Here is a 27,243-nt window from a genome sequence, read left to right as displayed (position 1 = left end):
GGATGCTCATGTTTTGTCAGGTCTTGAAGTATCTGGCATGGGTGCTGAAGATTTTATAGAGCTTCCTGATGTTTTGACTCAAAGAACTATACCTGTGTCTACACTTAATATTCCACGACAAGCAGATATTGATCCATGGCCGTATTTGAAGGATGTAATACTCCATGATATTCATGCAAATGTAGATCTGCTTATTGGAACTGACGCCCCTAAGGTTTTGGAGCCGTGGGAAGTAATAAATAGCCTAGATGAGGGCCCATACGCTGTCAGAACCAGGGTTGGCTGGGTCATTAATGGTCCTCTTCATGGTGGAAGCTGTAGAGGTAAGAGTGGCTACTCTGCTGTGACAGCAAATCGCATCTCTGTTGAACACCTGCAAGAAATGCTTGTTAAGCAGTATCACCATGACTTTAATGAAAAATCATCAGAAGAGCAGATTGAAATGTCCAGAGAAGATATTAAGTAATAATAATAATAATTCATTACATTTATATAGCGCTTTTCTTGGCACTCAAAGCGCTTTACATAGAAGGGGGAATCTCCTCAACCACCACCAATGTGCAGCATCCACTTGGATGATGCGACGGCAGCCATATTGCGCCAGAACGCCCACCACACACCAGCTTACTGGTGGAGAGGAGACAGTGATGAAGCCAATCAGTGTATGGGGATGATTAGGAGGCCATGATGGACAGAGGCCACTGGGCAAATTTGGCCAGGATGCCGGGGTTACACCCCTACTCTTTCGAAAGACATCCTGGGATTTTTAATGACCACAGAGAGTCGGGAGTCGGGATTAAGTTCATGGATATTGTCAGTAGCACAGCAAAACTAATTGGAGGTCATTATTGCATTGACTTGCCATTCAGAAAGGAAAATGTAATCCTGCCAGACAATCGTTATATAGCAGAGCAGCGCTTATGTAGCCTGAAAAGAAAGTTTGACAGGAACAGTGTTTTTAAGGAGGAATATACCACGTTCCTAAATGAAATAATAACACAGCGACATGCTGAGCCAGTTCCTCTTGACCAGCTGACACAGAGCAATGGGAAAGTGTGGTATATCCCTCATCACGGGGTGTATCATCCTCAGAAGGGCAAGCTAAGAGTTGTTTTTGACTGTGCAGCCTCCTATAAAGGAACATCGCTCAATAGTCAGCTTTTGCAAGGCCCCGATCTCACCAACAGCCTCATTGGAGTTTTAGTCCGATTTAGGCAGGAGCCTATTGCAATAGTGGCTGATATTCAATCTATGTTTCACCAGGTTCATGTCTCAAATAAGCACGTTAACTTTCTTCGCTTCCTCTGGTGGCCAGATGGTGACACTGCACAGGCTTCGCAGGAATACCGCATGAAGGTACATCTATTTGGAGCTGCATCATCGCCAAGCTGTGCCAATTATGCCTTGAGGAAAACTGCAGATGACAACGCAGAACACTTCCCTCCAGAGGTTGTGAGTACAGTGAAAAACAATTTTTATGTCGATGATTGCCTCCGTTCAATGGCCTCAGAAGAGGAAGCTAAGAAAATGATCCAGGATTTAACTGCGCTTTGTCAGAAAGGAGGATTCACTCTGTCAAAGTGGGTCAGTAATAGTCGTGCAGTGTTGCGCTCTGTCAGCGAAGGCCACAGAGCAAAAGACATGATGGAGCTGGATTTGGATACAGATCAACTTCCTGTTGAACGTACATTAGGACTACAGTGGTACGTTGAGACTGACCAATTTGGATTTAAAGCCTCAGCACAAGAGCAACCACAGACGAGAAGAGGAATTCTTTCGGTGGTCAGCTCCCTCTATGACCCATTGGGCTTCCTTGCTCCATTCAGCATGGTGGCTAAGTTGTTACTGCAGGAACTCTGTAAAAGAAATCTTGGATGGGACGAAGATATTCCCCATGTTCTCGCTAAGCAATGGGCTGGTTGGTTGGAAGATCTCCACAAGGTGGCAAAGTTCAAGATTGACCGTTGCATTAAGCCTAATGACTTTGGCAACCCTGTCACTGTACAACTTCACCACTTCTCTGACGCCAGTGAGGTTGGGTATGGAGCTGTCTCTTATTTAAGACTGGAAAGGGATAATAAAGTGCATGTTGCATTTATGATGGGGAAGGCCAGAGTTGCTCCGCTGAAGCAGACAACAATTCCTCGCCTGGAGCTAACAGCTGCAGTCCTCGCTGTTAAAGTAGACCGCATGCTACAGAAGGAGTTGCAACTTAGGCTGGAGAAGTCAGTTTTCTGGACCGACAGCACAACAGTCCTTAAATATATATCAAATGAAAGCCGGCGATTCTATACCTTTGTGGCCAACAGAATTGCAGTCATCAGAGAGGCAACTGATGTTGATCAGTGGAGATATGTGGGGACGAAGGAAAACCCAGCAGATGAAGCGTCAAGAGGAATGAGGGCAGAAGATCTCCTGAACAGAAGGAGATGGATGATGGGACCTGATTTCCTTTATAAGTCCAAGGATGGGTGGCCTAAATTAGATGTAGACCTTCAGGTGATTCCTGGTGCTGACCCTGAGATCAAAAGGGATTTGACAGTGAATGCTGTTGTTAAAGACACAGACAATGCTATGAGCCACCTGATTCATTACTTTTCATCTTGGAAGAGATTGCAGGTGGCTGTAGCTTGGCTTCTTAAGATCAAGGATACTCTTGTGTTATTGGGACATAGGAGAAAGGCGCTTTATGCCTCTGCTGACCTCAGTATGGACACTACAGACTGTCATCAACAGGTGGAAAGCCAAATGCAGTGCTTTAAGGCTACGCTCAAAGGACAGAGTCTGACACCTCAAGATGTGACCAGGGCAGAGCTGTCAATCATCCGGTATGTACAACATCAACGGTTTAAGGATGAAATTACCTCGCTGCAGAGTGGTGTGAAATCCGTATCCAAGGACAGTCCACTGTACAGATTGGACCCAGTGATGGATGGTGAGATTCTCAGAGTGGGTGGTCGGTTAAGCAAAGCCTCACTGCCAGTGGAATCCAAGCGTCCTGTTATTCTGTCAAAAGACCTGCATGTATCAACATTAATTCTGCGCCACATTCATCAGCAGATAGGTCATGCTGGAAGAAATTATATGTTGTCCAGTTTAATGCGGAAGTATTGGATTGTAAATGCAAACTCTGCTGCCAGAAAGGTCATATCAGATTGTGTTGTTTGCAGACGCAACAGAGGAAGACTCCTTGAACAAAAAATGGCGGACTTACCTGCTGAAAGAGTGTTGCCTGCTGAAGCCCCTTTTACTCATGTTGGCATTGATTATTTTGGACCCATTGAAGTTAAAAGAAGCAGATGTCTTCTCAAAAGATACGGAGTACTCTTCACCTGTATGACCAGCCGTGCTGTACACTTGGAAGTAGCATACACATTGGATACAGACTCCTGTATAAATTCAGTGAGAAGATTCATCTGCAGACGAGGCCCAGTTTCAACTCTCAGGTCTGACAATGGAACTAACTTTGTTGGAGCCAGCCGTGAGCTCAAGGAGAGTCTGACTGCTCTGAATCATGGTAAAATTCAAAGAGCCTTTCTTCAGGATGGCATAGAATGGAGATTTAACACCCCATCAGCTTCCCATCAAGGTGGCGTTTGGGAGCGTCTGATTCGCTCAGTGAAGAGTGTTTTTACCTCAGTCCTTAAACAGCAGACCCTGGACGATGAAGCACTCCAAACTATTTTTTGCGAAGTTGAAGCAATATTGAATGATAGGCCTATTACAAGGGCCTCCGATGATTCAAATGACCTGGAAGCTTTGACGCCGAATCACATTCTGTTGTTGAAAGGTAAACCAATTATGCCACCAGGATTGTTTGACAGAAATGATCTGTATGTCAGAAAAAGATGGAAGCAGATACAGTACATGGCGGAACTCTTCTGGAAGAGATGGATTTCTGAGTACCTGCCATTGATGCAACAGAGACAAAAATGGGCAGCACTAAGAAGAAACCTTATACCTGGAGATGTTGTTCTTGTGGCAGATGTTACAGCTTCAAGAGGATCCTGGATGATGGGGAAAGTTTTGGATGTCAAATCAGATGTGAATGGTGTTGTGCGTTCTGTCCGCCTCCAAACGAAGACCAGCATCTTAGAGAGGCCTGTGACGAAGCTGTGCCTGCTGCTGGAGGCGGCAGTGTGATCACCTGAACTGACTCTCTCTCTTTCTCTTTGTCTGCCTCTATCATTCTCTTTCTTTCTCTTTCCTTGCAGGTGCGGCAAGACATCTGTGCCTGATGTAGTTAGAATATATAATGTGTAGCTCCGTTTTGAGAGTTCAGTAATTGTCATAATGCACAATTAGGGGCCGGAGTGTTGGAGCTACATTAGTTTGCTTTCAGTAGTGGTAATTTTGTTAATTGATTTGTTTACCATTATAATTTTGCTCACATTAGTAATATATATTTTGGTAATATTCTTTTGTTGTTTGTTTAGTTAATTGTTTTATTTATATGTTTAGTCTTTATTTTTTGTTTAGTTTACTAACTACAATGTTTGATTTAAACACCTGAGGGCAGTAGTGGGCACAGGTAAAGGTGAATATAGGTAGGAAGTAGGAGATGATTTGCGGCACCTGGGTGATGGGCATATGGTTTTTTACCAGCGCGAGAGATGCTGTATTGTTTTGCTCCGTTGGAAAAATAAATCAGCCACAACTTTGAATCAGCCTGGAATTGGACTCATTTCTCGCCTGCGTGCATCACCTGCCCAGGGTGCTATAAAGGTTGTCGTCGTTTGAAGTTTAATTTAAGTATTTATTTATTTTATTTAATTTTTTTTTTGTTTGTTTTGTTTTGTTGTTGACAAACGGCCACTACATTCAGTGTGTTGAGACCATCAGGTGTGTGTGTTGAGTTAAAGTTGTTCTGTTAGTATTGTGTGTGTTCAGTGTGTTGAGACCATCAGGTGTGTGTGTTGAGTTAAAGTTGTTCTGTTAGTATTGTGTGTGTTCAGTGTGTTGAGACCATCAGGTGTGTGTGTTGAGTTAAAGTTGTTCTGTTAGTATTGTGTGTGTTCAGTGTGTTGATATTAATCTCTCATACGCCACTAACACAGTTAATGAAGAATCTTATAGACTATTTAAAGAAAACTTTGCTTGTTCAGTTCGACCCTAAGCCGTTTCTCTTCTGACTGACTCAAACATGTGAGCTTAACTTTAGTTAAAACTCTTTAACATCATCGATTCCATCAGTATATATAAGCAGATCTTAGCAGCTGATAATGTGTTCTGAGTGGCTGCTGTGACGTTACTGGGCGTTCTGTGTTATGTAATGAATATTTCTATATTTGTATAGTTTTATTTATAGGGAGTGTGTGTGTGTGTGTGTGTGTGTGTGTGTGTGTGTGTGTGTGTGTGTGTGCGTGCGTGTGATTGAGTATGAGTGAGAATGCGCGCACGTGTGTGTGTGTGTGAGTGAGAGTGAGTGTGTGTGTGTGAGTGAGAGAGTGTGTGTGTGTGTGTGTGTGTGTTCCTACAGGGATGAACTTGCCTGTAAAATCAGATACATGTCAAACACATTCCACTCATTCTTCCAGAGTCGCGCAGGACGTGTGTGTACATCACCACTGACCGCGCACACACACACACACACACACACACTGTCTCTGTCTGTTCACGTTCCTGTCAGGACTGTCACAGCTCAGTGTTTCTGCTTGTTCTGTGTCTGCAGATGTGAACGAGTGTGCGTTCAGGCCGTGTAAGTTCAGGTGTATGAACACACGGGGCAGTTTCAAGTGTTACTGTCTCAACGGCTTCATGATGGCGGCTGACGGCTCGTGCAGGTGTGAGTATTCACTCTTACTCCAACATGTGTGTGTGTGTGTGTGTGGAGCTGTGTGTGTCCTCATTCAGAGCACTGTTGCTTTAGTCTTTATTTTTTCATTTATATTTTGAATTAGCTTTTGTTTTTATATTTTAAGTTTTCATGTCAAACGATTAATCGCAATTAATTGCATCCAAAATAAAAGTTTGTGTTTACATAATATATGTGTGTGTACGGTATATAATTATTTTGTATATATAAATACATACACATTCATATATATATTTAAGAAAAATGTGTTATTTATATATAAAATATTTATATATAATATAAATTATATATAATATAAATATATATATATATATACACAGTATATACATGCATGTGTGTGTATTTATATATAGAAAATAATTATATACCGTACACACACATATATTATGTAAAAACAAACTTTTATTTTGTATGCAATTTCATAAGGTATGGACAGTGGCAAACAAATGTGTCCGTTTAAAAATGATTCATCATTTCCCTTGTAATAGTCTAAAATATTCATCGCCCCGCCCCTCTGTCCAACGTGAAACTCAAGAATAAACTGCACTTTCACACAAACAAACGCAGCCTACACCTGTCCGAATGGAGACACAAATGTGTACAGCTCAGGAGAATATGATACTACAAATGTGCACATGTGCCGAGAGAGAGAGAGAGAGAGAGAGAGAGAGAGAGAGAGAGAGAGAGAGAGAGAGAGAGAGAGAGAGAGAGAGAGACACTTCAGTCCTTTCCTTCGCTTCTGGCACACAGAACTCACTGTGCAGGTGAATATTTATGCTCTTATATCATATTATAAATGAGAAATGTTTATTATTGCATGCATGTAACTGCTCTGGAATAATACTGTATATATGTATGAAGGTCTTTCAGTCAAGTCAAGTAAGTCACCTTCATTTATACAGCGCGTTTAACAATGTGGACTGTTTCAAAGCAGCTTTACAGAGATACTAGGAGATTAACAGAGATTGCTGTGGCTTTACAGCAGCTCTAGAATAAAGTTATTGTCCAGATAAAGTTAGTTTTGATTGATTAATTTCCGTTGCAAAGATCATTAGTTATTAAGTTAACTAACACGACATTGCTTTAACTGGAAACTGAAAACTCAACCACAGTGTCTGGAGGCTCGACGAGGAACATCGGCAACACATTACAACAATATCATGAAACATTGAGCAATAAATCTTCTTTTTTTTAACGTTTAACAACTGTTTATTGTTAGTTCATTTCAGCTCAGGTCCATTAAATAATATTAAAAACTAATAATATTATTGTCATTAATATTATTAATAATATTAACTATAAAATCAACTATTGCATTGTTACACTGTTACATAACTATTGCTAAATTAACATAACACAACAATTTAACAGCTAAAATCTTTCATTGTTAGTTCATGTTAACTGATGTTAACAAATGGAACCTTCCAGGTAATAATAATGTTCCACTAAGTTATGAAAACGTTATTTACAAAAAAAAAAAAAAAAACGGAATGTTCCATTTTTTCAAACATTATGGGAACGTTACTTTTGAATATTTATCTCTATGGGGTTGATTTTAAAAACAACTACCAATCTTTTTTTTTTTACCACGCCTTCATAATTTATTTTTAGTTACTAGAAAGCCTTTAAATGTTTTACTGTTTTACCGATCCAGGAAATCAAGGCAAATTACACTGAATCATATGTTTAGTGTGTCTTTTTAAACAAACTTTTGTATAACAATTGTATAAACTGTGATAACTTGATATTTGCGCTCTTCAAAAATTAAGGAACTGAATAAAACTACACATTCTAAAAGTTTCTTAAACTGTTTACTCAGCATGGATGGATTAGGAACAGTTTCATATTTATGATTATGGGCGGAGCTACAGTATATGACATCACTGCATGTGTGTAAAGACTTTAGTGAAAGTGAAACTGAACAGATGAACTGGAAACTTCTTCGAACAACACTTCTTTTCCGAAACCCTGAAATTAACAATCAAATCTGACATTCACTCACAGGTAAGCGATGGAAATGTAAGTTCACTAGTTTAATAGCATGATGCAGTACAAGAACGTTTGTAAAATGAAAGTCTGTGTTCATGCAACATATATCAGAATCAGGAAGTACTTGAACTGCAGACAGAATAAACAAAGTTCAATGAAAATCATAACTCTTAAACAGAAATGACACTTGGTGTTTACAGATGTTAATTTAGGAAGTTATTTGTTTGAAAATTTACAGTTCCACTCATTTTAACTTACATTTGCTGTACTGTGGCTCCTAGTTTCTGTTAAGTTTCTGTATTTAGTTTCATCAGGTTTTTTCTATTACTCAATACAGTACCCATCTAAAGCGAAACCAGCAGTCTCAGACCAGAAGTAAAGGGCGGAGCTTATAGGCTCAGTGTGGTTAGGGTTAGTGTTGGTGCATGTTAGACAGTATTTGACTTTGATATAAACAGTGGTACATCATTTATTGTTGTAAGTAATAATAGTATTTAACATGCAAGATCCATGGCCTAATTTACCTGGTACATATAATTATCAAAATCGCTCTCTTTAGCAATGAAGAAGATATATTGATATTACTTATCTTTTCAGCCATGGCATCCTCCAGTGGTCCAGCACTAAATGAGGAGCTCCAGTGCTCCATCTGTCTGGAAGTGTTCACTGATCCAGTCACCACTCCATGTGGACACAACTTCTGCAGAGCCTGCCTGATCAAGTGCTGGACGAACTCACATATCTGCTTCTGTCCACTCTGTAAAGAAATATTCAGCAGAAGACCTGATCTCAAGATAAATACAACACTCAGAGAAGTTGTGCAACACTTTAAGGAGAAGCTCAATCCAGGAGAATCTGAGGTGTTCTGTGACTTCTGTGATGGAAGAAAGCAGAAAGCAGTGAAGACCTGCCTGACGTGTCAAAGCTCTTACTGTGACTCTCATCTGGAGCCTCATCTCAGTATCCCACGTCTAAAGAAACACACACTGATCAACACTGTTCCTATAGAGGAGGAGAGTCGAGAGAAGAAGGTAAAGAGTTACAAACAAAACACTTTAAACACACTGTGAAATGGATCCTAAACCAGCTATAAGTTAATTTTGTCAATTTTTGAGAATGCAATATAAGTTACCTTCAAAGCTGACAGACATGGACTAAAAGCCAGGAGACAAAAAAAATAATTCATGGGGTCAAACATTTATTATTCAAATAAGATTTTCTTTTGTCAGAAGACTTAACGCTAAATTCAGTGATAAATGTGTCTGTGTTTTTCTCTGTATGTAGATGATCCAGGACAGAATGAAGAAGATTCAAGAGATCCTGCGCTCAGAGCAGAGAAAAGTGAGTGGAAAAAAATATTTTAATCATTTAGCTTCTTGCACAACTTATCACAAGCTTTGCGATCTTTCTTCGAGAAGTGTTGCTTGAACTCAATCTTCCTCTTTTTGCAGACTCGCGCCTCCAATGATTGTTTCCTTACTTTGTGGATGATTATTGGTCTGGGTGTCCTGTTGGTTGCAGCATTGATGTATGCCATTGTAAGTGAGTGTGCGAGAGTGTGTAAGTGCATTGGTTTAGGGGTGAGTGGTTTGGTACTTGCGGTTAAGTGTGTCTTCAGCTGCTTGTTGAACAATGTGATGGTCTCAGCAGTTCGGTTGGAGGTTAAAATAAATAAATAAAATATTTAAATTAGGGGAAAACAAAAAGATAAAAAAGAGCAGAAAAAGAATAACGTTTTTTTGTTACTGTTTGCAAATAATATATGTATATATTTTTAAATATGCAATTATTCAGTCGTATTCATATACCTAATCTGTTGAAAATTCAAAACGGAAAAAATCTAGTCTTCTAGTCTCCTCACAGTCAATGAATTACATAAAAGACACGTTACTGAAAATTTCACCAAAAAAAAAAAATAAATAAAAAAAAAAAAAAAATGGGTTTGCATCACTTAAATTTATTGTTGGTCATATAATGATAATGATAATGATAATACCGGTATTGCGATATGATGAAATGCGATTTTTTAAAGGTGAACTAAGTAACTTTTTTAGCGCAATTTTCCAACGGACTTAAAGGGATAGTTCACTTTGAAATTAAATTTTGGTATGTTTTAGCTTACCTGAAGGGCATCCAAGATGTAGGTGTCTTTTTTTCCGCAGTAGTTTCAATTTTGATATTTTTAGGTCAAACCGTTCTTGTCTGTCAGTCATATAATGCAGGTCTATGGTCACTGTCTCAAAGAGCATGCACAAGTCCAAATTAAAACAATTCCCCATCGTCCCAAATGAAACAATTCCCCATCGTAAGTACACTTTGATGGCCTAAGACACGAAACGAGCGGTTTGTGTGAGAAAACGAACCGTATTTATATAGTTTTTGCCTCTTGAACAAAGCCGCGTCCAACTGATCTGACGGCGCGGGCGGGTATAGATATATACACTGATGTCGCCTTGGCTAATGAACAGCAATAGCGAAGGCGACATCTAGTGCTAGTGTTTCTATACCCGCACGCGGGCGGATATAGATATAGAACCGAGGTTACGTTAGTAACCGAGTACGTTCTCTTACGAGAGTTCTCTCGTACTGCGTTTTATCAAAACGCTGCGGGAACCCCTTGCAAAATCTAGGGAATAGTGATTGAGGATTTAGGGGCCGATGTTTATTTTGGTACACTTCATCAAAACCACACTACAAAAGAATTGTGTAAAGCATTAAACCTTGAAATTATTACTTGTGACATTAGAACAAAATATATGGATATGAGAACATATGAATAAAACTAAATTAAACAATCTCTTAAATATTTTCTTAAACATGGATCTTTATTTTCATTAATAAGGCTTATTTCTGCTATTGTAGGCTCATTATGTAAATGTAAGCCATTAATTTGGACAAACTGGGGTGTCTGATGGTAGACAACGTACCTGCTTGGACAGAATCGGCTCGAAGTTGTGCATCTTTGTAAGGGTAAAGTTAAATTTTTTTTTTACAAAGTTACAAACAATGCCGTGCAAACCACACCACAAAATGGGGTCTCGTGCTCTCAACACACACGACCGCCCGCCTACACCGTGATTGTAATTTTTTGCACAGGAACTTTCGTGCTTGTGCGGACGTGGCCAGTATAAACCAAGCTTGATATTGCTATTCTCGTCTTGTCATGGTGAGCCTGTGATTTCCTTTCAGTCGGTCACTCTTGACGTCACGTTAGTGACCAACGAATTGGAATCTTGCTAGAGAGGCCAATCTACTTCGAGTGTAACTAAAACGAGCCAATGCACATTGGCATGCGATAATTGCTATCAGCTGCGCTGCATCGCGGCACGAGCATATAATGAGCAGAAGGTGCATCGCATCTTAACCCTCTGGGGACTAAGGTGTTTTTGGGGTCCTTGAGATGTTTTGACATGCCCTGACATTTGTGCTTTTTTCAGTTGCTTATAAACATATTAATGGCAAAGGTGTAATTACACTCTATTTAGCACAAACAGGGCTACCATAATATGTGAGCAACATGCATGTACATGTTTGTATTTTTGAGAGAATAATGTTTATGCATGGTTATTGAAAAAACTAAAAACTAAAGTTTCTGAAATAAGGCCATAAAACACATACTACCGTATTTTCCGGACTATAAGTCGCACTTTTTTTCATAGTTTGGCTGGTCCTGCGACTTATATTCAGGTGCGACTTATATATCAAAATTAATTCAGACTGAGATGAACCAAGAGAAAATATTACCGTCTACAGCCGCGAGAGGGCGCTCTAGTTGGCGGAGTTATTCAGAAGCGACACGGATGAAGAAAATTCAATGTATTCAGTGATGTGGAATGAGATCGCGGGAGCTTGGTGAACTTGTTTACTGCTAACTTGCTTGTTGGACTCCCTGGCTTATGTTAATTTAACCTACCAGGTATATGTTCTTTATGCTATTGTGTAGCTGAATAACTGTTAATGTGTTGCGTTAACACACCGGACACCTAACGTTACTCAGCCTGTTGTTCTGTGTGCTACTGTGTAACGTTAGTTAAATAACTTGCCTTTCCAGATTAAATGTCTCGGTCTTGGATTTTGTGAAATAAATATCTAAATAAATGCGACTTATACTCCAGTGCGACTTATATATGTTTTTTTCCTCTTCATGACGCATTTTTTGACTGATGCGACTTATACTCCGGAGTAGGGATGTCCCGATCAGGTTTTTTTGCCCTCGAGTCCGAGTCCGAGTCATTTGATTTTGAGTATCTGCCGATACCGAGTCCCGATCCGATACTTAATACATAAAAAAAGAATAAAGAAGAGCGAAAAAACAGATCCAGGATGTTCCTTATTTTTTATTTAATTCACCTTATTTTAACATTCAACAACTCTGTTAACAAACAGAGCACTTCTGTGAGGTAGCTTGAACAATCAAGTAATACATAAATTCTTCACTTTTGGACTTTAGTGCAACAGTAAATATAAAAAAAGTCTAATATATAAACAAATAGCACCTCAACTTAAAATACCCGGCAGGCATGTAAACAAATAAAAAATAAAAGTGCTACAGTGTTTGCAAAGCCAGTAATGTGCTTTTAGGAACTGCACTCCTAACTCTTACACCGGTTTCACACTGCACTGTTAGCAGAGCGTGCAGTGCGTTTTTTTTTTCGCCGCCCATGATTAAACCAGGCTTTAGAGCATTCACAACGCGCGCAGAGGCGGCGCGGCAGTGCGTATAGCAGAGCAGAGCAGAGCAGAAGTGCCGCGATCGTTTCGGCGCCGAGTCTATTTTTGCTGCGCCGCTTTTGCTGAATTAAAGTGATAATACATTGATCATGGCCAAAATACACCACAGTTTTATCCAAAAAGTGCATTGATGATATCTATTGTGTTTTAAAAAGTCAATCAAATGACCAACAGCAATTTAAAAAGAAAACAAATGTCCAAAAACAAACTTGTTGCCATAACAATAAAATCAAAGATGAAACAAAAGTTATATAAATGAAATTATTAATAAAATAAGCTTCTTGAAAAGTCTTTTCTCTTAAATGTATTTGAAAACGAAAAAAAGCAATGCCAACTTATCCATTATGGAGTACTCTGTCTGACTCTGTAGCCTACTACACAACCCGCGGTTCAGCCGCGCGTGACAAACGCTGCCAGTGTGAAAGCAAAACGCACGTGTCCTGCTCCTGCTCACCATACGCACTGCTCCTGCGCTGCTTACTAACGCGTGCAGTGTGAAACCGGCGTAACTCTGTGCCACCGCATAAATATTGATGTGTTAAAAAATAATGAGAATATATATATCCGAGTCCTGATCGGGAGGTAACGTCCGATTCCGATCGAGTCTGAAAACACGTGATCGGGCCCGATTTCCGATCATGTGATCGGATCGGGACATCCCTACTCCGGAGCGACTTATAGTCCGGAAAATACGGTAAATATGTGTCAAAAAGACTTTTGACTAATGGATGTCGAGTGGATGAGTTTTTTCTTCAAAATGATGTGAAAATCATCCTGCCTAATCTTTTACATAACACAATACATTGATTTAAATTTTGCAAAACACTTTCTGTTTGGAAAGGCAATATGCCGAGTGGGCGTCAACGATACAACATCATCATGCATATTTAGTGGTTCGCACCTGAGGAGACAATGCGGCCTGCATACTTAATGAGCCAATTATTCAGGTGTGTCACAAGAAAGAATGCAAGAGCAACAGTTGGAAGCATCTCAATTTTTGTTTATTTTTCCACAAATTGTGCTTGCAGATTGGCCTATAATATCCAAGGAAAACATGTCTAGTAATTGTGCAGTTAATTCTCATACTGTATTTTCAGTTTAGGAATATTTATCCTCTCCCCAAATTTGTCACTAATAAAACACAATAAAAATTATTTAAAGAAAAGGCTTATATTTACCTTTTAATAGTTTGTTTACATCTACCTTGTAAATATATAAAAAATTTTATCAAAAAGGTTACAATTACAACAACAATTCAAGTGTAGTTCAAAGTTAAGGATTCATTACTTGAATATAGCCTAGGCCTCATTGGAATAAACACTATAACATATTATTTGATTACTTTATTTTTGACAAAACATACTATATTTAACATATGAGCAAAAATTGGCAAACAAAAGCTTATTTGAGGTGGCAGATATTTTACAGTAAAAATGTATAATCTATCCAAAACTAATCAACGAAATGTTGTCTTTCATATGTCTGTAACATAGTAACTTTCGTTTTTATTATAAGAAATATAAATGTTAATTTGTAGTTTAATACGTTGCTTATACAAATACATTTTATTTCAACATATTTAAGTCGATTTTTACTCAGTATAGCAATACAGTTTGCTAAAAGCGAAACATTCATTCACACTCAGAAACGCGATTCAAATTTAAACCGTCTTTTGCCAGTTGTTGTAAACAGCGCGCATCTCTGCCGTTCATTCATTCACACACAGAAACGCGATTCACTTGAGAATGAAAAAAAAACTTACTACAGTATTCCATAGCTCAGGATCTGTTGCTCCTCGAAATACCAGCACTTCTGAGGTACATTTTCCATTATAGTATTATTCCTCACAGCGCTGCGAGACTGTGTAAACAAGTACAATGATCTGAATAAGCTTGATGTATTTTCTCGAGCTGATGTGGGCGTTCACAGTTTGCAGGATTGCCTCAGTCATTTGCGTTTGAACAGCGCGCGCTCTCCGTGGGCGGGAGAGCGATTTTTTAAATACAGATTGCATAAACTGAGAATATTTGTTTTTTATAAAAATACTTCATTTAAAAGAAGATAATTCAAGCTTCATGCCTGTGTGTCTGTATGCCTGTTTGACTGAGTATTCGCTGAGTTATGGTTCATTTTCGGACGCGTTTCAGAATGGACTTAACTGACAGAGAGAAGGCAGAACTCGTTTCGTGTTTATTTTTCTTTATTTGGCAAAAAGCACAACACTTTGTTTTTATTATGAGTATACACAAAAAAATACACACTTAACAGGATCGATTGATGTATAACACAAGCATATAAGATAAAAATTAATATTAGTATTTTGATTCTTTTTTGCACTGATAAGGAAAAAAACGATATCGCGCCGGCGTGATAGATGACCTCAGGGGGTTAAGCTTATCGCTTCGGAGCCAAGAGGTTTATGTCTGCTCTCTACGGTGCCTGCAGCGGGGCCGATTTCCTCTTTGTTTGTTTGCCAATTCACTGAGCAAAAAGGCTGTTCTCACAGCTGGTCGGGTGCGCTGTGTGAGAGGGCGCCTTCAAACAGTGAAGCACACGACAGACTGCACTATTCCCTGTCTGAGTGGCTGTGGCTGTTCCCCTGCGTGTTTCAGCACTGAGAGAGTACTCTCTAAAAAAGCGCTTACACAGGTTTGAGCTTGTGCTTTTTTAAAGATGACATTAAACCAGTGTGTTTCTGGATGCGGTCGTTACCTGACGCGGTCGAGACTCCAATACCTCCAAAGAGGTGGGGTCCCCGTGTCTCTGCCTCGATCTAATCCTCCTCAGAGGGGGACGACAAGATGTCGATCGCTGCATCGGACGATGAGCCAGACTTCTTTGGAGGTGACTATTCGGCTATGTTGCCTATTTCAGGAACCGTAGCATTGCCTGAGTCAGATCCAGAGATGATGGCCATGCTATCCCGGGCTGCTGAGAGGGTCGGGCTCAAGTGGAACCCACCACAGTGTCCCGAGCCCTTGAGGCTAGATGATTGGTTTCTCGGGGTGGGATGCTGAGGTACCTTTCTTTGCGGAGGTGCCTGAGGAGCTTGGAAATTGGTAATAAACCGTCTTGGTAATTCCTCCCTCCTCACCACCCTTGATGGTGCCCTTGAAGGGTTACACGTCGATTTTCCCTGTGGAATGGGCCATTGCTATGCAACTGTGCGCTAACTCCACCTGGCAGGGAAACCTGTAAGCACTCGTTGGATTTAACCAGCAAGGTCGCCTCTACCATACACACCATGGCGTTGTCGCAGGTCCATCAGGCCAAGGCACTGAAGGAACTGCATGAGGGTGGTGCACGAACTTCATACCGCAACGGACCTCGCGCTTCACGTCACGTCCCATCGCTATATCTGCTGTGCCCCACTGATTCAGTTCACCGGCTCGGCTCCTCAGCAAAAACCTTAAGATGCGATGCACCTTCTGCTCATTATATATGTGTGCCTCGATGCAGCGCAGCTGATAGCAATTATCGCATTGAGATGTGCACTGGCTCTTTTTAGTTACACTCGAAGTAGATTGGCCTCTCTAGCGAGATTCCTATTCGTCGGTCACTAACGTGAAGTCAGGGGTGACCGACTGAAAGGGAATCACACGCTCACCATGACAAGACAAGAGAATAGCAGTGTCAAGCTTGGTTTATACTGATATCTTCACTGATCTGATCCGCTCCATTTAGATATGTCAGTTTGATCAGCTGAAGATGATGGAGGAACAGCAGAAAGCAGCAGAGAAACAGGCTGGAGATCACATTAAAGATCTGGAGCAGCAAATCACTGAGCTGAAGAGGAGAAACACTGACCTGGAGCAGAGAAACACTGAGCAGAAGAGGAGAAACACTGACCTGGAGCAGGAAAACACTGAGCAGAAGAGGAGAAACACTGAGCTGGAGCAGGAAAACACTGAGCTGAAGAGGAGACACACTGACCTCACTCAAACTGGTATGTGAATATCAAATACAGGGTTTTTATCTAACTTTTTTAAAAAGTGTTAAATTAATTGTAAGCATCTGTGATGTGCTGGTGATCACCACATTATTATAAAATCACTTAAAGTTATATCTTAAACTCATGTCATAAAGCTGCAGACCGTAACTTTTTTTGTGTTCAAAATTTATCAAATTTATATAATGAGCAAGTACATCATGAAACCAATTTCCAAACTGAATCACTACGGTACACCTATAATAAGCGTTTATATTGAGACTACTTTAGACTGGTTCGGATCGTACTGCTGCTGCGGAGCCCAGTACCTGCGTAACTCGTCATAGACATAAACAGAGAGAAGTAGCTCCGGCTACAATGTTCTTCCGCAAGGCGCATGCAGGTCTGTTTATTAACCGCTAAAGCCTCAAAAGTTACGGACTGCAGCTTTAAAGAAGCATTAAGGTTTTGAAACTACAAATGTTAAATATTATGAAAAAGTAATAAAAGGAAGAAACATACCTGAAGTATTAAAATCATCATCATCGCTCTGTTCTTCCTCAGTTGTGTTTTTTGTCCTCATCTTCATCGTCATCATCTTCAGTGGCGTCTGCTACGTCTGCTGTTCTCCAGCGTCACAGTCTGAACCCAGAGACTGTGCAGGTTTTATCGGTGGATTCATGACTGTCACACGCACTCTCCTGAGCTTCAGAGTAAAGTGAGTCCTGTGTGTCTCTGGATCTCTGTGTGTTCAGAGAGTTGATCTCTGACGCTCCACTGAATCCTGTCCATCAGTCACACACTCAAACCTCTTCCAGCTCCTGAGGAACACAGAATCACAGCAACTTTCAATTTATATAACGACTGTTCCTCTGAAGGAGAATATTTGAAAGAATAATAAACTGTAAGCAGACTGGATGTAACATTTTTAGATATGTCAAAATAGCAGTATCTATCATAGACCATGGAGCCGTTCTCAGTCACTAATGTCTGAGAGGAATGCTGGAAGCTACTCATTGTTCTGGTAATACACTTAATACACTAATACACTTTATTGTTCATATAAACATTGCAGTCAGAATCTGCAGTCATACCAAGATATTTGAATTGTGAGAATCAAATCAATGAATCAATTTGATTAGTTCATTAGTTAGCTGAAAGAAAGGGGAAAAAAACGAGGGAAAGACAAACAAACAGTGTTTCAGGTAATTCGGGTATTAAAGGATGAAGTAAATCTTTATCATGTACAAACCTCTCGATCCCTTCAGTTTCTGGTTTGTCTCCATCATCTTTACCTCCAGTGACGCCTTCTCTTTCTTCAGCTGACAGATTTCTGTGATGAAACTATCAATATCCATCATGGACAGACATATCTCCATTTAACAGGTGTAGAATTGAAAATGTCCAAGATATTATAAATGAACAAAGATATTTGCTTGACTGTTTTTCTACCCCCTCTTCCTACCACAATGACCATTTGGAGTTCCTAAAGGCAGAGAGGGGCTGATAGTGATCTAGGCTTGCAGGACAAATGTTTGTACTTTGGGGGTTGATGAATTGTCACACCATTAGTACAGTGGTGGAAGTGTAATAATCTGATTGGTCAGTTTGAATGTCTCACATTTGGGTTTTAGTCATATGGTCAAGGAAAGGATAAAAGAAGATTGAAACTGTTGCTCTGTCTCTTTGATGCTCTGGCTATCTTCTTCTCTGGGTCCCTTTCTTGGGGGCTCCTCTTTTCTTTGTCTCTCTCTCTCTCTCTCTCTCTCTCTCTCTCTCTCTCTCTCTCTCTCTCTCTCTCTCTCTCTCAGGTAACATTTTTCATATATGCTGGATACAATTAATAATATAAGTTATCATCATTTCATACATCTATTTTGTAACTATTTTAAGTGTAACCATAAACATAATTTGTCATTAAACCTTTTCAATTGCAACTAATGTACTAACTAGTTTTGATTTGGTATTGACTTTGAAGTGCTACATATTGCAATACAATATCGTCACTATCTATAGCAACGCTCTCCCACAAATATTAAGCTAAGCTTAATGCACTTATTTCCATCGTTGGTATAAGTGGCAGTGGGTGGTATAGACAAGAAATGTGCAGTTTTCTACCATCTTGCCAATAACGTTTCTTTAGTCATTCGGCAGTTCTTGCAGCTTGAACCACTGCAGGAATTCCACCCTTACACAGGTTTATATTTTAAACATGATATTCTCAAACTTCTACTGGTTTCTTCTGAATCTGTGAGCACTGTGTGAACTCCTTTCAAAAGTGAGCTGCTGCTGCTGCTTCGTTTTTTTTTCCGTTTTTCTTTTTTCTTTTTTTTTTCTTTTTTTTTACCACTCCTTCATAATTTATTTTTAGCTACTAGAAAGCCTTTATATGTTTTATTGTTTTACCGATCCAGGAAGTCAAGGCAAATTGCACTGAATCATATGTTTAGTGTGTGCCTTTTCAAACAAACTTCAATTGTATAAACTGTGATAACTTGATATTTGCCACGTGCTCTCTTCAAAAATTAAGGAACTAAACAAAACTACACATATTCTAAAAGTGTCTTACACTGTTTACTCACTCAGCATGGATGGATTAGGAACAGTTTCATATTTATGATTATGGGCGGAGCTACAGTATATGACATCACTGCATGTGTGTAAAGACTTCCGTGAAAGTGAAACTGAACAGATGAACTGGAAGCTTCTTCAAAACAACACTTCTTTTCAGAAACCCTGAAATTAACAATCAAATCTGACATTCACTCACAGGTAAGCGATGGAAATATAAGTTCACTAGCATGATGCAGTACAAGAACGTTTTTAAAATTAAAGTCTGTGTTCATGCAACATATATCTGAAACAGGAAGTATTTGAACTGCAGACAGAATAAACAAAGTTCAATGAAAACCATAACTCTATTAAACAGAAATGACTCTTGGTGGTCACAGATGTTTATTTAGTAAGTTATTTGCTTGAAAAATTACAGTTCCACTCATTTTCTGTTTTATTTTTTTTATAAATCTCATGATTGTATTAAAATGTTGTTGTGAAAACCTGTTACATTTGCTGTACTATGTGTTTTTTCCCTAGTTTAGTGTCTGTATTTAGTTTCTTCAGATTTTTTTCTACAGGTATTTAACATGCAACATCCATAGCCTAATTTACTCAGTACAGTTTTCCCTATAAATTTTTACAGCAGCGGTGCAGTTACGTTGTTACCAAGCCGCTCGCAGGGGGTTATTTTTATTTTTTTTAATAACCCCTTAAACCATAACTTCTGGCAAGGTTTGTGAATAGGAATGGACATTTTGAGACATACAAATTTGACATACCATCAACAGAAGGCATGATTATTGCAGCACGTACCTTGAAAAATTAAGTATAGTCATACAAAGCTATTATTACCAGAGCATGTGATCAGAGCAGGTCATTTTACCATTGTTGCCCAGCATGCCTATACCAGCTCAGCAAACAGAAGTCTACTACTGAGAAATTTCACGTAATTTGAGCGGACTTTGCTTTTCCAGTGCGTGATCGGTACATGATTGGAGCGTTTGGGCCATTAACCACAGAGCAGAACGCGCAGCGCAAACACGGAGCGGAACATTGAGCAGAGAGCGCAGTGCGCCGACACACACTCACACACACACGGAACGGAGAGCGCAGCGCAAACACGGAGCGGAAAAGACCCGCACGTGAAGTTACTAAACAAGCTGCGCTAGAATGAAACCTGATCGCCGAACACGGAGGGGCGGGACGGCATATTTTCCATAGACAGTAAAAAGAAAATGGATACAGCGACCCCATAGACTTCAACAGAGAAAAGTTCATACCGCTTTCTCCTTTCCACAAGCGCTTGCTCGCTCTCCCGTGGCGTCTGTCGTTGCTATGCAACCATGAACAGAGGCGCGCCAGAAAACGAGCGCGCTGCGTCACTTCTATTATTAGTGCGCTTGCCGCGCGCCCACATTTGAAATATTTGCATGTGAACATGAATGTGAACGGCCCCTTATGGCAACGTGTCATTAGCCTAATCAAAAATATTTCCATTTGTGGTTCTTTCCTCCTTTCTTTTCAACAAGTGGATTCAGAGCCATAGCATTAGCAGCGCCGCCGGTCGCCATGTTTCAGTGTTTTTAGGTGTGTAAGTGAATGTTGTGATATTACTGATCATGTGAAGATTTCATGTATTAAGCGCTGCACCGCTGCTTAATACATTGTAGGGGAAACACTGCAGTACATATAATTATCAAAATTGTTCTCTTCAGCAATGTAGAAGATATATTGTCGTCATTACTTATCTTTTCAGTCATGGCATCCTCCAGTGGTCCATCACTAAATGAGGAGCTCCAGTGCTCCATCTGTCTGGAAGTGTTCACTGATCCAGTCACCACTCCATGTGGACACAACTTCTGCAGAACCTGCCTGAGCGAGTGCTGGACAGACACACAGACCTGCTTCTGTCCACTCTGTAAAGAAAAATTCAGCAAAAGTCCTGATCTCAAGATTAATACAACACTCAGAGAGGTTGTGCAACACTTTAAGGAGAAGCTCAATCCAGGAGAATCTGAAGTGTTCTGTGACTTCTGTGGCGAAAGAAAGCAGAAAGCAGTGAAGACCTGCCTGACGTGTCAAAGCTCTTACTGTGACTCTCATCTGGAGCCTCATCTCAGAGTCCCACGTCTAAAGAAACACACACTGATCAATGCTGTGGAAAATCTGGAGGATTATATATGCCAGAAACACGAGAGACCTCTGGAGCTGTTCTGCAGAGATGACCAGACGTGTGTTTGTCTGTTCTGCACTGAAGGAGAACACAGGACTCACAACACTGTTCCTATAGAGGAGGAGAGTCGAGAGAAGAAGGTAAAGAGATACAGACAAAATACTTTAAACACCCCATGAAATTCAGTTCCCTATCAGTCAGTCACTTTCTACGTTACATCGGACTGAAGTGACGTATAGGGATCTCGTCTGAGAGTCGAACCACCATCGAGTGGTAATAGAACAAGGCATGGCGATTGAGATTTGCATCGAAAGCCACTTGCCTCTTCCAGTTACTGTATATAAGGCAGCGTGCAAACTCACACATTAAGCTTTTGCTTTGGAGCAGAGCAGACTTTGTTTCGCTCTGCTCTTCAATCATCGTTCAGTGAGTCTATGGAACAAGAGAGAAGCTGTGTTTGCACGGTTTAGTGCAGCGGCTGTTCCCTTGGGCACTTCAACATCTAAAGGGCAATTTCTCTAAAAGAGTAAACATGGGTATGGCACTGCGTCTTTTTCAAGATGTTATTCCACCCGTCTGTTTCTGGCTATGGTCGTTTCCTGTCCCAGTCTGACAGCCACGATCACTGCCTCCCATGTCTGGGACGTAAGCATGCTGAGGTAGCATTCATTGATGAGTCATGCACCCACTGCGGGAAGATGACCATCGCAATGTTGAGATAAAGACTGAAATACCTTGAAAAAGGTGTAGTCCCCTCTTATTTTCCCTGATCTGGTCTTTCTGCACAGCAGAGAGCCACTTTGGTTAACCCCATGAGGTCGGCAATCACGCCAGCGTGATCTGCTCGCTTTTTTCCTTATCAGTGCAAGAGAGAGTCAAAATACTATTTTGATTTTGATTTTAACATACTTGTGTTATACATCAATCGATCCTGTTAAGTGTGTATTTTTTTTGTGTATACTCACAATAAAAACAAAGTGTTGTGCTTTTTGCCAAATAAAGAAAAATAAACATGAAGCGAGTTCTGCCTTCTCTCTGTCAGTGTAGTCCATTCTGAAACGCGTCCGAAAATGAACTGTAACTCAGCGAATACTCAGTCAAACAGGCACACAGGCATGAAGCTTGAATTCTCTTCTTTTTAATGAAGTAATTTTTATAAAAAACAAATATTCTCAGTTTATGTAATTTGTATGAAAAGAGAGAGATGTCAGTCATTCTCATCTCAGCTCATTATGTTTTAATTTGACTCCGCCCACGGAGAGCGCGCGCTATTCAAATGCAAATGTGAGGCGATCCTGCAATCCTGTGAAACGCCCACATCAGCTGGATAACACACACCGCAAGTTCACTTTCAGACTCATTACATGTACTTTACGACGCTGTGAGGAATAATACTGTAATGAGGAGTCACCGGATTGAGGATCCATCTGCAACTTTATTAATACAGAGTCGAAAACAGGTACAAGCAAGGTCGAGACAGGCAGCAAACATTCATAGAAGAAAGGACAGGCAAGAGGTCTGGGCAGGCAGCTGACAATCGTAATCCAAAAGACAGGCAAAAGGTCGAGGCGGGCGGCAAGGAATCCAACAACGAGAAACAGTCCAAGATCAAACACAGAAAATAATCCACAGTAGAAAACGCTCAGAAATGATCACCACAGCAAATCAAGACTTCGCAATGGTGGTGTGTGTGTTGACTGCTTAAATAATGTTTGTGAAATGAGTTGCAGGTGTGTGTGTAATCAGTCCCAGGTATGAGGGCCTATGGGATTTGTAGTCCGAATAGCAACAGTCAATATTCTGGTGAGAGCTCCCTCTGGTGACCTAGAGGAGGCGGAGAGGAAGCCTCTCCTGTAACAGAGCCCCCCCCCTGCGAGCGGCTCCTGACGCGAGGAGGCAGACGACGCCGGGGTCTTCCACGCGGTCGAGGGGCCGGTTTTTCCGGGTGCATCCTATGGAACTCCTCTGTGAGGGTAGGGTCGAGGATATCATCCATGTTGACCCAGGATCGCTCTTCCGGACCGTACCCCTCCCAATCCACCAGGTACTGTAGAGTAGCGCCCCGGCGTCTGGAGTCGAGTAACTCACGAACTTGGTACGCCTCCTCGCCTTCAACCAGGATAGGCGGGGGGGCCTGACCCTCGGCTCTGCTCTCCGACTCTCCTCCCGGAACACCAGCGGGTTTAAGCAGCGAAACATGAAATGTGGGAGAGATACGATAGTTAGCAGGTAACTCTAAACGAAATGAAACTGGAGTAATTTGTCTAAGAATTTTGAAAGGACCCACATACCTAGGACTGAGTTTTCTGCATGGGTGTCTAAGGCGGAGGTCCCTTGTGGAAAGCCAAACCCATTGCCCTGGAGTGTACTCTGGACCTGGACGGCGGTGACGATTGGCCTGTTGTTCTTGTCTGTGTACTGCATGAAGTAGATGAGTGTGTGCTCGGTTCCAGACTTCCTCGCTATGCTGAAGCCAGTCAGTGACAGATGGTAGATCGGATGGTTCACCGGACCAAGGAAACAAGGGTGGTTGGTAGCCCAAGATGCATTTGAAGGGGGTCATCCCCGTGGCAGGTTTCTGCAGTGAATTTTGTGCGTATTCTGCCCACATTAAGTATCTACTCCAATCAGATTGGTTGTGTTGGCAATATGACCTGAGAAAACGGGTGAGTTCTTGATTTAATCGTTCAGTTTGCCCGTTGGACTGTGGATGATAACCAGAGGTGAGACTGATGTTCACGTTGAGCTGTTTAAAGAAAGCTGACCATACTCTGGAGGTAAACTGTGGACCTCTGTCTGACACAATGTCCTCAGGTAATCCATAGAAGCGGAAGATGTAGTTGCATAGTACCTCGGCTGTTTCAAAAGCAGTGGGAAGTTTAGGCAAAGGAATGAGACGACAAGCTTTGGAGAAACGGTCAATAACCGTCAGGATTGTGGTGTTGCCCTGGGAGTTGGGGAGGTCAGTCACAAAATCAATGGCGATGTGGGACCAGGGACGCTGAGGAATCGGCAGGGGTTGAAGTAGACCAGCGGGTAATTGTCGAGGGCTTTTGGATGTGTTACATATGGTACAGTTCTTTACAAAGGTTGTGGTGTCTGTAGACATTGTGGGCCACCAAAACCGGTTAGTGAGGAGATGATGCGTTGCTGTGATTCCAGGATGCCCTGAGCTTGGAGTCGAGTGGACCTGCTGAAGGAGTCTCTCCCTTAGTTGTTCGGGGACAAAGGTGAGATTGTGTGGGCAGTTTGATGGTGGAGGATTTTGGGTGTTGTGTTGGTTAATCTCTGTCATGATGTCCCACTGAACTGGAGCAACGAGCAGTGTTTCGGGGATAATGTTCTCGTCAGGGTTATAATGAACTGGATCTTCAAGTTGTCGTGACAGTGCATCAGCTTTGGTATTCTTGGAACCAGGTCTGTAGGTGACAATGAAATTGAAGCGAGTGAAAAACATGGCCCACCTTGCTTGACGAGGATTTAGTCGTTTAGCTGAACGTAGATATTCCAGATTCTTGTGATCAGTGATTACTGTAAATGGATGCTGTGCCCCCTCTAACCAGTGTCGCCATTCTTCTAGGGCGGCTTTCATGGCCAAGAGTTCACGATTGCCGACATCATAGTTTCTCTCTGCAGCGGATAATTTCCTGGAAAAGAAGGCGCATGGAAACATCTTTGCTGGGGATCCATGGCGTTGAGAGAGTATGGCCCCTATGCCTGTGTTGGAGGCATCCACCTCCACGATAAACGGAAGATCTGGATCAGGATGATGGAGAATGGGCGCAGAGGTGAAGCGTGTCTTGAGATCCTTGAATGCTTGCTGAGCATCAGGTGACCAGGAAAGGCGTGACGTGGAGCGTTTGGTCATGGCAGTTAGCGGAGCAGCGATCGTGCTGAAATCTCTTATGAATCTTCTATAGAAGTTGGCAAATCCAAGAAATCTCTGCAGTTCCTTCACTGTGCGTGGTTGAGGCCAGTCGAGCACTGATTTTACCTTGTTCTCATCCATTGCAACTCCCTCTCGACTGATGATGTATCCCAGGAAGGTTGTTGCTGTTTGGTGGAATTCGCATTTCTCTGCCTTGGCGTACAGTTGATGCTGGATTAGGCGTTGGAGTACTGATCTTACATGCTGGATGTGTTCTTCTAGAGAATTGGAGTAAATCAGGATATCATCTATGTACACTATTACCCATCTGTCGAGCATGTCACGGAAGACATCATTGATGAATGACTGGAACACAGAAGGACTATTTGCCAGGCCGAATGGCATGACCAAATATTCGTAGTGCCCTGAGGATGTTGAAAAAGCCGTTTTCCACTCGTCTCCTTCTCTAATACGGATTAGATTATATGCGCTGCGCAGGTCGAGTTTAGTGAAGTATCTAGCTTGACGGAGTTGTTCGAGTGCAGTAGGAACCAATGGCAAGGGATATCGAAATTTAATGGTGATGTCGTTAAGGCCACGATAATCAATGCAAGGTCTCAAACCACCATCTTTTTTCTTGACGAAGAAGAACCCAGCTGATGCTGGGGATGTAGAGGGTCTGATGAAGCCTTTAGCCAGTTCTTCCTTGATGTAAGATTTCATGGATTCTGATTCGGGTTGTGACAATGGAAATATTCTTCCCCTAGGGGTAGTTGCACCAGGTAACAGATCAATGGCACAGTCACTGGAACGATGAGGTGGCAATTGTGATGCTTTAGTTTTACTGAATGCTTCACTTAAATCGGAGTATTCGGCAGGCAAGCCCTGAAGTACAGGAGTCTGTTTATTAATTTCCATTTCGTGCATCGGCAATGGATTAATGCGGGTGAGACAATGTTCATGGCAGGCAGGATCCCACTGGATGATTTGTTCTTCCTTCCAGGAAATATGAGGATTGTGTTGACGCAACCATGGCAGACCAAGAATAATGGAATTGTGAGGGGAATGAATTATATAGAATCTAATAGCCTCTCTGTGTAAAACTCCAACCTGCATGCAGACCTCCTCGGTGATGTATGTTATCCTCCCCTCTCCAATGGGACGACCATCTAGCGCCTCCACTGCCAGACAAGAGTTACATCGTGTTAGAGTGAGTTTATGTTGTTGGGCAAATTCACGTGACATAAAGTTGCCAGCAGCACCTGAGTCTAACAAGGCAAACGTGGAGATAGTTCTATCTTGAACCGTTATATTCACTGGGGTTTTAACACATGAAGAGGAATAATTTAACTGTCCGCTCTCACTCACCGCTTTGGAGCTAGAAGAATTGGGGCGAATGGGGCATGATGTCTTCAGATGTCCGGCTTGGCCACAGTACAAGCATAGATGGTGTTGAATTCGCCGCTCCCTTTCCTCAGGGGTTAAATGAGTGTAACCAAGCTGCATTGGTTCTGGAGGGGGTGCTTGTGTCTCAGTGAACAGGTTGCGAGCAGGACGACGTGAGCGAATTAAATTGTCAATTTGAATTGTTAGTTCAATGAACTCATTAAGTGATCTTCCCTCATCGCGGCACGCTAATTCAGCTTGGAGTTCCAGATTTAACCCCTTTCTGAACAGCAGTTTTAACGGATCTTCTCCCCAGTTGGTTTGTGCCGCAAGAGTGCGAAATGACAATGCATATTCTGCCGCCGTTCCTCTCCCCTGACTAAGAGCGAGCAACTGATCACCAGCACTTTTACCTCCAACCGGATGTTCAAATACTTCTCTGAAGCGCTGAAGAAATACATTGAAGGAAGGGAAAGCGGTTCCGTCATCTCTCCATACTGCGGTAGCCCAGTCTAATGCCCTTCCGGTTAGCAATGAGCAAACAAAAGATATCTTGCCCGAATCTGCTGGGTACAAGGTAGGTTGCTGGTTTACAAACAGAGAGCATTGTAACAGGAATCCTTTGCATTTCGCTGGGTCTCCGTCAAATTTTTCGGGGAATGCAAGACGTGGGTTCACACTGGTGGAAGGAGTGGGAATGCTTTCAGCGGAAGGAGGTGACGGAGCCGCCGCGCCCTCCGCGGGTGTCATACGTAGCCCTTGTAGTGCTTTAACGAGTTCTTCAGTCAAAGAGGTTA

The 27,243-nt window shown here is 41.5% G+C and overlaps 3 protein-coding genes across 3 annotated transcripts in view; all 3 read left to right on the top strand.

Annotated features, from left to right (window-relative positions):
- The first annotated feature begins 1,795 nt into the window (after window positions 1-1,795).
- Window positions 1,796-5,950, top strand: LOC311072935 (uncharacterized protein). Its single transcript, XM_084098306.1, has 2 exons — window positions 1,796-4,907; window positions 4,973-5,950. The coding sequence occupies exon 1, from the start codon at window positions 1,828-1,830 to the stop codon at window positions 4,141-4,143; it is 2,316 nt and encodes a 771-aa protein (XP_083954432.1). The 5' UTR covers window positions 1,796-1,827; the 3' UTR covers window positions 4,144-4,907; window positions 4,973-5,950.
- A 1,636-nt stretch (window positions 5,951-7,586) lies between these two features.
- LOC311073184 (E3 ubiquitin-protein ligase TRIM39-like) overlaps window positions 7,587-27,243 on the top strand; it is a 44,469-nt gene continuing 24,812 nt past the window's right edge. Inside the window, exons 1-7 of the mRNA XM_084098664.1 lie at window positions 7,587-7,819; window positions 8,402-8,835; window positions 9,089-9,145; window positions 9,256-9,342; window positions 16,220-16,481; window positions 17,028-17,181; window positions 20,735-21,332. Coding sequence (XP_083954790.1) covers window positions 8,404-8,835; window positions 9,089-9,145; window positions 9,256-9,342; window positions 16,220-16,481; window positions 17,028-17,181; window positions 20,735-21,332 — 1,590 coding nt within the window. The 5' untranslated portion in view covers window positions 7,587-7,819; window positions 8,402-8,403. The remainder of the gene's footprint in view (window positions 7,820-8,401; window positions 8,836-9,088; window positions 9,146-9,255; window positions 9,343-16,219; window positions 16,482-17,027; window positions 17,182-20,734; window positions 21,333-27,243) is intronic.
- Window positions 17,185-27,243, top strand: part of LOC311072998 (E3 ubiquitin-protein ligase TRIM39-like) — a 161,064-nt gene continuing 151,005 nt past the window's right edge. Inside the window, exon 1 of the mRNA XM_084098393.1 lies at window positions 17,185-19,235. The gene's annotated coding sequence lies outside the window, so the exon portion shown is untranslated. The remainder of the gene's footprint in view (window positions 19,236-27,243) is intronic.

Source organism: Abramis brama (genome assembly GCF_963993115.1).
Source record: "Abramis brama genome assembly, chromosome: 22".
Classification (NCBI taxonomy): Eukaryota; Metazoa; Chordata; class Actinopteri; order Cypriniformes; family Leuciscidae; genus Abramis; species Abramis brama.
The sequence above is the reverse complement of the archived record's forward strand: the minus strand, read 5'-3'. Positions and strand labels throughout refer to the sequence as shown.